Below are 12,684 nucleotides of genomic sequence, written 5' to 3'. Positions count from 1 at the left end.
GAGATTCTGTTTGCACACCTGAATAGAGTCCAAAAGGCAATGCGGTTTCTCTGTTCTCATCAGCTTCACCCAGGCTAGTCATCAGGGAAGAGTGGTGGGGGCAAGGGGGTCTCACATGGGAAGGGGAGCAGAGGTTTTTGAGCTAGACCGCCATAGTGTAGTCCAAGCTATACGTCTGACAGCACAGGGCCTCTAAAGGCTGGAGATATTTACCTAATGATTAAATAGTATTTTTAAAATAGCGTAGGAACATGCAGTGATATTCCAAGGAAGATTTTAATAGATCTGGGTACCCATACAGTTCAGGGAGTTAACATGGACGGTGCACCCTGAAAACATGCTACAGAGAGATGGTCAGCTTGCACCTCTGCACTGACCTGCATCGCACCAAGTGGGCGAAGGTTTTATGGGCAGATCATTCTAAGATGGACATTTCAGACTAGGTTTGCTCATGCCTACCGAAATATGGAGTTGACAGGTTAACTCTGTCATGTGATCATTTTTATTTCATAACGTGGACACTGCAGATTGATCTTTTAATAGCTTCTCCCTCTACAATGGGTTACTTTAAAGGGCTCCATAAATAGGTAGGTATTTAGCAGATCATAGATAGATAGATAGATGGATAGATAGATGGCAGATGAAAGAATACGTTGCATTCATTGCTTGCAAATGGAAAGACTCAAATACCATCTTTTAACAGATTTAATCTTAGCATGATTATTACACATTTCCCCCCATTCTATCAAAAAGGGTTTTAGTGTAATTTGACAGTGTAAAAGTGTCTCAGAGGCTAAGACCATTGTTTTAGTTTCAACATATTTATCTGCACATTAATGAATCCATCCCGAAGAAAAGAAAAAAGAGACCTAGTTCAGAAAGTGCAATGTTACTTGCCTCCGTGTTTGAGGCTCTAAAAAAACTGAGGGTCCCAATAAGAAAAAGGCCCTACAGGGAATGGCTCCTTTCTGCCACTAGTAGTTTTAAAATCTGTCCTCCTAAAAACAGTTCCTGGGGCCCAAAATTGGACTAGAACTGTGTTAAAAATCTGAGAATGCAAGCAAGACCCTCATGCTGGAGCTGTTGTCGAAATCCTAATAAAGTTTGTTTGACTGGCTTTCCTTTACAATGAGCATCAAACTATACTACGGAAAACCCCAAACATATCGAGATTTCTATGAAGATCCTAAAATGCTATCTGGATTTCCTTCTTTCCTTTCTCTTTCCCCCCCCCCCTTCTCTAACCAGAGCAGGAAAAACGATCTGAAAAATAGGCCGGAAAATTAATAGAGTAAAAATCAAATGATCTGGAGCAGCGGCTGATCTTCAGGATCCTGGGGCGGCTCACGCGGGAGGGGCGAGGGTCCCAGGGTGAGGGGTGGAGCCTTTTAGGACTGAACCCCGCTCCCTCCCTCTCGGCACCCACCCAGGAGCGCAGCAGAACTGGCAGTTTTGATGACCAAGGCGCTCCGCTTGGGCCAGGGCAGTCCTCTTGGAAAATTAAACCAAATTCCAATACAAATCCGAGGCCGCTGCTGGGGCGTGGACGCCCGGTGGGCGCGGGGCACTGGGGCGCGCTCGGACTGAGGAGGGTCGCAGTTGGCGCCGCCCCCCCTCCGGGCGCCGGGAGGTATCTTGGGCATCTCAGAGGGGAGCCCCGTGGCCGGTGTCCAGGAGCGTGCCGGCTTCCGGGGGCGCAGCCAAGGGCTTGGGGAGAGCAGGGATTGACTGCCCCGTGACCTCAGGCAGCGTCTGGGACCCGCCCCCGCGGTTCCTGCCTTTTGTCCTTCCGCACCTGCCCCGAGCAGCCAGGGACCCCCAGGGTGGGGAGCGCACCTGACTCCACTCATCCCCAGCAGCTCGCGGGGACAGCCTTGCCCAGGGCGAAGGGGCCCCCCCCGCAGAGCAAGTGTATGCAGGGCCAGGGCCAGAACGGAGCATGTGTGGGGTGGGGGGCAAGGAAACGGAGAGATGGGCAGGCCTTCACCTCCTTCAAGTCCAGGTTTCAAGACCCTTGTCACCACCCTCTGCAGCCAGTGCTAAACATTCCAGAACCACGCGCTCTCGGGGCCCTGCTGGCCAGCCCTTTGCTCCAGCCCTGCCCTTCCCTGCACCTAAACTGGGGCAGAAGTGATTTAATGCGTCCAAGGCCTCAGCTTAGGCACTGCTTTCTGGCCCCAGGGCAGTGACCTCTAAGTCTCGGATGGCCCTGGGCAACTAGGCATGGGAGAAAGAGGTGGTAAATATTACAGAGAGGGCACTGGAATGGGGCAAGGGTCAGGTGGTAAGAGGCCACAGCCCTGGAGCTCAGAACATGGGTATTGCATTTAGGAATCCTGGGGATCTCCGGGGTCTGCCAGTTGCCTGTCAGTCACCAGGCAAGCAGATCCTTTCTGGTGGGAGGTGGAGCCCTGGGACAGTCCTAGCTTTGATCCCTGGATTGGGATCCTAAGCCAAGGTTGGCTACTGTTAGCAGTACTCCCCCAGCCCTGCACACTGGCCTCTTCCTGTTCTCTGCTCCGCTGGCCTAGTTTGGAATCACCTACTGTCCCGGGATCCTCAGGCCTGCTTTCCTTCTGGAGAACGCCCCAAAGAAGGCCAGAAACCCACTTCTATGGGCTTCCAGAAGTGGATGAGGTCACATAGAACAGGGGCAAATCCTGGTTGCACAAGCAGATCTGCACTGCTGACGGGAGTTTTCAGCTCAGGATCCCCTTCACAACCATCCTTGGGGGTTCTCTCAGAAGAGCAGTTTTCAAGCCTCCCTGCCCGGTTCTGTAAGATTTCATGGCCTCTCCTATTCCCTAACTGAAAGAACCAACCACAAGGAAAAACCATGTTTTGGAATCTTAGCTGGGAAATGCTCAAGGTTGGTGATCAGAATATTTAGAGTAAATTCAGAATCTGAATCCCCTGCATGTAGCTCACACCCAGGCCTGGGCTGGGCGGGGGCTGAGGGGTGTTGGGGGTGAACACAGAACTATTTCCTCTCCTCCCCTCCTCTTCCCAAATGTCCACAAACACCCCTCCCTCATCCTCCCTTCCTGAATTAATGCCCCTTTCTAATCGTAACTAAAGATCCAAGAATCTGTGGAGAAGAGAGGAATGTGATTTTGCAATCCAAAGTCCTAATTATAGGGAAAAAATGTTATTTCACAAAAAGAAAGGAAAAGAGAATGAATTTTGTTGAACAAGGGTAGAGGTGCTCAGATGATTATGATTTGAGTAAGGGACTGTGCATTCCGGTCATAACCTCTGTGGAAAATGTGCTTTGTGAGTTTCTTAAAACTGTCCAACTCTGATGCAAATTCATATGAAGATCTGATTTCTGTGTGCTATCGATGTGTCCTTTCTATCTCAGTCTTATTATAGCGGGCAAACTTATGGAAGACACACACACACACACACACACACACACACACACAAACACACATAAAGGGCTTTCGAATTTAAACAATAAAGACTATCCTGATGCCTAAAACCTATTGTGGGACCATATGAATATTGGCATAGCGGGTCTGACTGATCCAAAACGTCACCGCTATAAAATTGCAGATGGATATATTTCTAAATGCCCCCAAATTTAAGACATTAACAATTTCCCCAGATTTCTGAGTTTGGGTTTAAGCTCTAAAATTGTTTTCAAAAAGGAAACACATGTGGAGCGGTTGGGAATGGAATGGACAGTCGAACCTCGTTTGTACCTGGTCCATGTATACGCTGGGCCTGCCTTTGGCCAGTGAGCAAGTGAAATTCAGACTGGCAACTGGGATTATCCCTGGGACTCTTGCCTTCAATGTCCTCCCCACCCTTCTCTCTTCCTCCCCTCATTTCTCACCGCCCACAGAGGGTGCAGAGAACAGGAGCCTGGGGTTTTGCTACGCCTTCGTGCAGAGCAATTTGATTTGCTTTGTTTTTTGTTTTGTCCCTCTCTAAAGGATAAAGATGTTCCCGCATTGTTGCAGGACTGTACTTCTTTATGCCCGGACAATCATGAGACAGCCTGGGGGACTGAAATTCTCTCACCCTGTCCCCTACCCCCGCTGGAGAAAAAGGGCTAGACAGAGCTGGGTTTGTTCAGGAGCTGGGGCGGAGCAAGGCTTAGAGAGAATTCCCCTTTTCTGGGGCTGTTTGATGTCTAGGGTTTGAAGATTTATATCAAAAGTGAGAAAAGCAGTGTTATCAGAAGGTGGGTTAAGACTCCTGGCTCTGTTTTTAAAACAAGTGCAAAAACAAACAAACAAATCCTGACTGGGGGGGTGGGCTGGACCCCGGACCACCTTCCATACAGATGGCCCCTCTACACCCTGCCTTGGACTTGGGGCATCTTTCAGATTTAGGATGAGCCAAGAGTGAGAACAAACTTCAGGTTTCTCTTATTTTCCTCAAAACCACAAGGAAGACACCGACTCCCAATTATTCATTCAGCATCCCAAGGAATAATCAGAAGCGGTGGAAATGAGAGCCTATCCCTGTAGATAAATCTTCCCCTAAAAAAACCAAGACAGGTCTTCTTAGGAAGGGGCAATGTGATTTTTAAAAAATCAAATGAAAGTAAATCGCAGTGGGGAGCCTTGCAAATCAGCCATCTAGAGCAGAGGAATCTGGCCTCTCATTCCACTCATGCGTGTTTACGTGAAAAGTAAGGCCAGGAGCCTGGCGCTGTGTTTTCCTGGCACAGAAGTCAGATGGCTGAAGGTTGTCACTCATGTATTTTAGCCTCCAACCTGCCTCAGTTAGGCTTTACCTACTGACAGGCAAAAAATAGAGACACCTGTGTGGCAAGCCGACTTTTAAAAATATTGATTGGCCTAGAAGACCGGAGGAGTACATTTTCTAAAGCCAAGAGTGTGTGAATACGGAAGTAAGTTGTCCTAAACAAAGCAACAGCAACATCAACAAAAAGCCTCCCAATGTACTCCACTCTGGCAACCTTTGTCAGAGGCAACTTGTTATCTAGACAGGGGCGTGCTGGGGACACAGCTACGGAGGCAGCCGTGGCCCATGTTTGCGAGGGGGGCTGCCGCCTGGCCCTCTCTGTTCATCGTGTTGAGCAGGAAAGCTGGTGGTTTGGCATAGGGGAGGTCCTCTACAAGAACAGAAGCATCTAGAATTGATATTACTAAATAAAAACTATGGGGGTAAAGGGAGAAGGGAGGAAAGATCAGGGGCGTTAGAATCTTGCATTCCATAATAAATAGTTATTTGGAGCAGCCCGTGTTGAAAGGGGGCCCAGGTGGTTATGGCATTGAGGTGGATAAACATGGTATCTAGACATCATTTCCTCACCTAGAAGGAAGAACCTCTGCCTATTTTGATGTTGATCTATTAATATGTCAGATACAGTGTGAAAAATTGTTACACATTTTTTTTTTTTAACAAAAGAAAAGGTGCAAAAAGTAGGGAAACACAAGGCAGGTGATTTTGTGAATGGCCTGGGGGCAGAGAAGTAGAGAAAAAAGCACATGGAGGGTGTGGTTTAACTAACTTTGTATTTGACCACACGCTGTTTTCATTTACAACTATGTCTGATAAATGAACACGTTTGGCATCACTGATAAATATAATACTATCCAGGGCCTACCAGAAAGCCAGGGTGCTGGGGCTCGGTTAAAGCTTCTGCCCATGGCATCTGCTTGGGGAAGGGGAGGCAAGTATATTTTTCTTCTTAGTAAAATTATCTGCCAGAGAAACAACGAAGTGTAAAAAAGTACTATTTAGAGTGTGCGTATCTACATATGTTTCAAAAACGCTAGCTGCTACCTTCTGGGAAACTTCTCTCTGTAGAAATGTACATATAGATCTCCTTTAAAGTTCAGTGGATTTTAAAAACTAATCTTGCAGGTCGACAACAATGGCACCTATTTAGTTTCAAGCGCCGTGAGGCCAGAAGCACCCGTGTGCTTTCCTCTAGGTTGGCACAGAAAGACCCTCGGACCAGAGGCAGAGTTCATAGCACGGAGGTTATACACCTACTACCCTTCCTCTCTAACGCAGTCATTTTTCTGCAAAAAGGAGACTAAACGGAAGTCAGGGGCAGGGTGTGCTCTGAGGCTGCAAACAATAATAATGAATTTTTAATGTACAGTTCTCACAGAAATGTCTTTTTGTGAATACACTGTAAGTACACATTGCTGGGGCTTCCAAAATGTGGCGTGTCCCACTGATGGTTCCAACTTGCGAGTGGGCTCGGTTCTGTAATTGGAATGAAAGGAATTTTAACACTATTTAGACAAAGACTCAGATGCAGTGGAAAGGAAAAGCTAGATTTCCTTACAGAATTTATTTATTTTTTTAATTTAGAGACTTATTTCTACTAGGGGCACTTAGGCAGAATTTAGGATTTCTTTGTCAAAAAAAATCAAAAAACAAAAAACAAAAAACAACACCCAAAACACACGTATTTGTGTTTGCCTCTCATATTACATTTCAAAGTTTTTAGTCATGGTTCTATCTAGAACTGCCTTTCACTAAGGAGTTAACCTTCTCTTAAAGCCAGTCACCCAAACCCCATTTTCTACAGCGCGTCTCTGCTTTCTCCTGTTTGGGGCCCAAACCCACTTATTATAGTGAACTGCCTTGTCGAGTCCTATCAAAATGCTTAATTGTGGCACAACTATTTTTCTCCCAAGTCCTGTTCCTCAGGAGGTGACTGCAGTGAGTCCATCCTGAATGGCACTCTTATTTTCAGAATGTGTTTGCCTGAGAGCTTTTCATCTGATGCTGAGCTTTTTGCATAAATGATATATCTCCGTTTCTGCCCCTGGAGGGGGAAACTGCCTATCTCCTCGTTGGGATCAGAGAAAAAAAACCCAAACCTCAGAAGCAGAGAAGAGCTAACTTCGAGCGCATGGAAGTACGTTTACTATGAAGACTTTTGTTAAGCAAAATTACGTGTGGAGTCAGGAGTTCTATCCAAACTGGCACATAAAGGAAGGTCAAAATGCAGTGGGTATACACTGTCTTCGCGTTCTGTGAAAAGGGGAAGGAAGACAGGGTGATCAACTGCCCAGAACTCATCCGCGCCAAGCACAACCTGTTTTCTTCAAAATAAGGCCTTCGTTCAGTTGCAGTATTATCTTAAAAAAACAACAAAACAAAACAAAACAAAAACAAAAAACACCAAAAACAAAATAAAACGAAAGTCATCGTGTTTGGCTATATTTTCAAAACAGTGTTGGCTTTGTCTAGCATTCTTTTAGCATTCTAGGGGAAGCTGATGAGGAGTGCAAACTGCATGAATTTGTAACATTAGTTGCATGAATTTATGTCATTTTAAAATAGGTCAACGCCGTTAGTGAAGGTAGCTCAAGACTTTCCAAGTCATCTTTGAAGCGAGCCTCCGATACACAGCCTGTTTGGGGGTAAATACTGATCAGAGCACAGCCTTGATTCTGTCAAGGCATTACTTTTTCCTGATATTTCTGGAGTTAAGGTGATCTGAAATCATCGTCAGCTTGTCTAAGTGGAGAGGCCCCCTCTGCTAAATACTCACTGTGAAATTTGATTTAATAACACAGTTTTAAACCCAGATATGTACTTGGGGTTATGTAAGTAAGGGGTGGGTTTTTCTTTTTCCTATTTAAGACAAATGACCTTCAAAGTTAAAAACAAACAATTTGATTTGTCCAAAGTGTTGATGTTAAGTTGGGTCAGGCCTTGCTAACAAGAAAATCATGGTGTATAAGGGAAGAAGGAAAAATAATCAATTTTAGCTAAAAGGCAAGAATTGTTTATCTTTACCATTAAATGCATATGTGCCCAAGCCACCTCCTGCCATGACTTCTTTGCTTGGCCCATTTCTCTCTAGATGGGCTTGCTGCTGGACCAGAAGCTGAGGACAATGCTGAGAAGGCCCTACTCTCTGGTTGGGATTTTTGTTTGTTTGTTTTCACCAGAGGGCAATGATGTCTCAACTCACTTGAAAACTGAAGACTTTGTTGGGGGGGGGAGGGAGGGATGCATTTTGAGAGGTCATAATTTACATTTATATTAAATATTGCTAATTATTCAAACGGACTGGCCTCCCACCTCACAAAATAGCCTATGTTTCACCCTGACTTATTGCCTCCCTACACCTCCATTAATTCTTCCTTTGGAGAAAAGGATGCATTTTACACTTCTAATGCGGTTTTGGGCCCAGTTAAACTGTACACTAAGAAACTGAGCACAGAATCAAAAAAAAAAAAAATGCAGTTTATTATTGTAGATTATTCTTTCTCTTGATATAACCAGAATTGAAAATGAAAGAAAAGCACATAGGAACATCACGCGTGGTTAGTTAGTAACTCAAGATATAAAACAATTTTGCACAGCAAAATATGTAAAAGAAAAGTAACTGACAAGATTTTTTTATATTTATTGTGGTAAGATTTACTTTTCATTTTTTTTTTTAAAGACAGGATGTCAGTCCCTGAAAATAACATTTACTAATTATTGCCTTTAAAACTGTGGATTTTTTTTAAGTTACAGAAAATCCAGTTCTGCACCACAATACAACTGTAAAAAAATCTGCATCATCTTAAAACTGTGCAGTAATGCCATTTTTATAACTGCATAAATTTTATTAGCGTTCTAAACAGTTTTGCAAATTTTTTTGTATTATATGCTTGCAGGTTATATCTTAGTGCAATTCAGTCCCAAATACTTTAAATTTGAAAAAAAAAAACATACATTTTGAATGTAAAATACCCCTACAGATATAAACAGGGGTGTTTCCCCTTTAATACTTTGGTTTTCAATACAGTCAGTGGTATAGCAAAGACTACACATACCCAACTTATATTTAAGTTGCAAGCACATGCTGTAGAAGCTACTTTTTTTAAACAGTCCCCTTGCAAACTCTACCCCCCTTAACATCACAACAGTAAACAATTTAGTGCATCAATCTTTTAAAAAATCTACAGCTAAACAGACCTAACTCTTTCAAATTTATCTATAACATTCCTTTATCTGTAGCATACATTTTAACTGGGCTAACAGATTATAAAAACTAGAATTAAATTATATACTAGAAACCCATAGCATTCCACATTTGACAATGACCAAAAGCCAAAAAAAAAAAAAAAAAAAATAATAAAAATAAAACAAACCAAAAATAACGGGGCAGATTTCTTTTTTTCTTAAAAAATAAATTTTAGACTGCTTTCCGCAACAGCACAATTTTAGTCCCCAAAGTGGGGTGTCATTCTTATTAAAAAGAAAACATTAAGAGTTCTTTTAATGTTTGCCATGTTAAATTTTTAACCCATTCTGGCATCTTTGACAAGGAATGCCTTCAGTGCATTTACAATGGGAGGCTGAAGTTCTCAGTAACTCAAAGCAGTTTTGGAGCAGATGCAAACTTTCATGGGAAGAAGGCTCTAGGGTGGCACTTTTTTGTTCTGAACTCAAAAAAGTCATGAGGCAATTAAAACAAAAGTATGAATGCCATGCCATAAGTCGTCGAACGTCCATTTCCAAGCCAAAAGGAAAAAAAAAGAAAAAAAATAATTATACCATACATGTCCAGCATGCAGGCTTTTTTTTTTTATTAATATAATGTCTCTTTTCCATAAAGTCTTTGAAACAGTTATAGTTCATTGTTGCTAAGACAAAGTAGCAAGCATAATAATGCATGAGATGAGAATGAGTTTTTTAATGGCAGACTAAACTCTCAGATTTGGCATGATAAGGCCAAAACTCACAAGTCACACCCAGAAGGCTGATGCAGGCTTGATTGTGGCAGGTTCAGGAGGATTTTTTTTCTCTAGTTTAGCATAACAATGCTAAAAAACCCGATGGTACTCAGCGCGCTGCAAGTCTATAACATTTCACATTTTTTTTCCTTTGCAAGCTCAATCTCACATGAAGAACTCAGGAGGAGGAAAAAAAACTTAGCTTTTTTTTTTTTTTCTTTTATCTCTGAGGAGATGGGTGAAGAGGGCATGAGGGTGGAGGTTGGGAAATAGGGCAACACAGCAAGCTCCAAAAAGTAAAATTAAAAAAAAAAATCCAAACAAAATAAAACACACACACACAGAAAATGAACACCAGCTCATGAACTGAAGAAAAAAAAAACAACAACACTGTGAATGATGCAGGCTTCAAAAGTGAGCATGAAGAACTCTGCTGAGATCTTTGAACATTGTGTGTGTGTGTGGGGGGGGGCGTAAATAAAAAGCTAGCAAGTTATGGAGAATTTCAGATTGGCAATCCATGAGCCAGACATCCACTCCCTCCCCATTTAAAAACAGCCACCACCACCGCCAACTGGGAGCAGGGTGTGTGTGTGTTGTGTGTGTGTGTTGTGTGTGTATGCGCGCGCGCGCGCGTTTGTGTGTGTGTGTGTGTGTGTGTGTGTGTGTGCAGGGGCATCGGGCAATCTCCGCAGGGGAGGGGGCGAGGTGGCGGCGAGCACGGCTCTGGAACTAGCAAGCCCACACCCGAGTCGGACCCCCACGGAGCACTTATCAAGGTGGCTAGCTGGGATCGCGTGTCAGACTCACATGAAAAACTCGGGAGAGGACGGGTTGTCGCTGCTGGAGCCGTTTTCTCGGAAGCCGCTGCTCACCAACTTCTCGTATTTCTCCTTGTACGCGTCCCTCTCGCGCACCAGCCTGGAGATCTCCTGCTTGAGGTGGTCGACCTGCTGCAGCAGCTGGTTCTTCTCGGACTCCAGGACGTGTCTCTGCTGCACCCTCTTGAAGCGGCAGGACTGGGCATAGCCACGGTTTTTCAGGGTCCGCCTCTTCTGCTTCAGCCGGATCACCTCCTCCTTGCTGACCCCGCGCAGCTGCCGGTTCAGCTCGCGCACCGACATGGTCACCAGCTGCTCGTCGGAGAAGCGGTCGTCGAAGTGCAGGCCGCCGGCGGCGTGGTGCGGGTGTAGGGCGCCCCCCGCCCCTGCCGCGCCCCCGCCGCCGCCGCCGCCGCCGCCGCCGCCGCCGCCGCCGGCGCTGGCCGGGCCACCGCCGCCCGCGCCGCCCGCGCCACCGGCCGAGGCGGACGCGCTGCCCGCGGTGCCGGGCGCGCCGGCCGTCGGGTGGTGGTGGTGGCCGGCGGCGTGGTGGTGGTGGTGGTGGTGGTAGTGCGGGCCCGCGCCGCTCTGCGCGGCGGCTGCGGCGATCACGGCGGACACCACGGCGGCGGCGGGGCCCATCTCCTCGCCGCTGCCGCCCAGGGAGGCGCCGGCGCCGGCCCCGGCCGCCGAGGCCAGCTGCTGCGCCCCGCGCGCGTAGCCATCGAAGCCGCCCTGGAGCTGGTGGCTGTTGCTGATGAGCGCCTCAACCGCGTCCTCGGGGCTGAAGCCCAGCGCCTCCGGGTTCAGCTGCTGCGGGTAGCCGGTCATCCAGTAGTAGTCTTCCAGGTGCGCCTTCTGCTCGCTGCCCGAGCCCGGGCTGGGCGCCGAGAAGCTGGGGGAAGGGGGCACCGAGCTGCACGGCGTGCTCATGGGGGTGGAGGACAGCGAGCCCCCGGCGATGAGACGGCCGCACTGGCTGATGATGCGGTCGGTCTCCACCGGTTCCTTTTTCACTTCAAACTTCATCAGATCGAAGTCATTAACATATTCCATGGCCAGGGGACTGGTGGGCAGGTCGGAGTTGCTCATTGCCAGTTCTGATGCCATTCTCCTGCCGCCGCCGCCGCCGCCGCCGCTCCGCCAGATGGGCTGCAGGAGAGGGGCCAGCGGGCTGTGCTGGGTGGCCAGCGGGTGAGCCAGCTTGCCGGGCTGGGGCGCTTCTAGCTCGCGCGGCGGTGGCTGGCCCGAAACCTCCGAGCGCGCACACACCCCCCGCCCTGCCCGCGCCCCCCGCGCCCGCCCTCCCTCCCCCCTGCTCACGCCAATGTGCTCGCTCACTCGCCCCGGCCCCTCCTCGCCTGCTCGCCTCCGTGCGTGCCGAGCCGGCGGCTTCAGGCTCGGGAAGGTCCTCCGCGGGCTGCGGTGGCGGCGGCGGCGAAGCCGGAGGAGCCCGGCCGGGTGCGCGGCGTCCCCCGCTCGCCGCTCCGCTGCGCGCTTTGCATAAGGAGGGCTCGCCTCGCCGGCCCGGGCTGCAGGCGGGGCGCGCGCGGCGGCCGCTCGGGGCTGGAGGCGCGGCGGGCGGCTGTCCGGCGGCGCGGGCCTTGGCACGGGGGAGTTAACACTTCATGCTTCTCGCCTTCTCTTCTGCCTGCTCTTTTTATTTTTTTTTCTCTTTCCTCTCTCTCCCTCGCGCGCTCTCTCCGTGCAAAGTGCAAGACAGAGGTGCAGCCCGGCTGGAGGAAAGGGAGGGGGGAGTTTAGTTCTTTCTTGCCTTTTTTTTTTAAAGCAAAATAGCGAAGTCCTGGGGAAAAGCAAGGCAGAGAGCAAAAGGGGGGAGGCCGAGCCGAAGAGCAGCCCGAGCTACAGCTCGAAGATGAAAAAAGATTTTAAAGCCTCTGATCCAGCAAGAAGAGTTTAAAGCAATTGCTGAGTTTTATAGCACTTGTGACGTCAGGCCCAAATGGGAAATTGACTGGTACTCCGGGCCAATGGGAGGCGGCGAGAGCGGCCGCGATTAGCATAATAGATAGAAACAAGGAAACTTTTCGGGGCTGTCAATCAGGGCCCAATCAGCTGACTGTCAGCTGGGACAAGCAGGCTTAACCCTTCCCGCGCCGCAGCCTCCCGGGGAGGGAGAAAAGCCCGGCGCAAAGTTTGGTGTGAGAGGGGAAGTAGTTCAGAGG

The 12,684-nt window shown here is 47.9% G+C and overlaps 1 protein-coding gene across 5 annotated transcripts in view; it reads right to left on the bottom strand.

Moving 5' to 3' along the window:
* Positions 1-12,430, bottom strand: part of MAF (MAF bZIP transcription factor) — a 336,721-nt gene extending 324,291 nt beyond the window's left edge. For 3 of the 5 annotated variants that reach the window (XM_078062359.1, XM_078062361.1, XM_078062360.1), the window contains exon 1: positions 10,488-12,429. In XM_078062359.1, the coding sequence (XP_077918485.1) occupies positions 10,488-11,608 (1,121 nt within the window). In that variant the 5' untranslated portion in view covers positions 11,609-12,429. Of the gene's footprint in view, positions 1-6,055; positions 6,196-6,894; positions 6,973-10,487 lie in introns of those variants that run through there. The other 2 variants (XM_078062362.1, XM_036084973.2) reach the window with 2 other exon arrangements.
* Between the last annotated feature and the right edge of the window lie 254 nt (positions 12,431-12,684).

The sequence above is a fragment of the Halichoerus grypus genome, chromosome 15 (assembly GCF_964656455.1).
Source record: "Halichoerus grypus chromosome 15, mHalGry1.hap1.1, whole genome shotgun sequence".
Lineage (NCBI taxonomy): Eukaryota > Metazoa > Chordata > Mammalia > Carnivora > Phocidae > Halichoerus > Halichoerus grypus.
The sequence above is the reverse complement of the archived record's forward strand: the minus strand, read 5'-3'. Positions and strand labels throughout refer to the sequence as shown.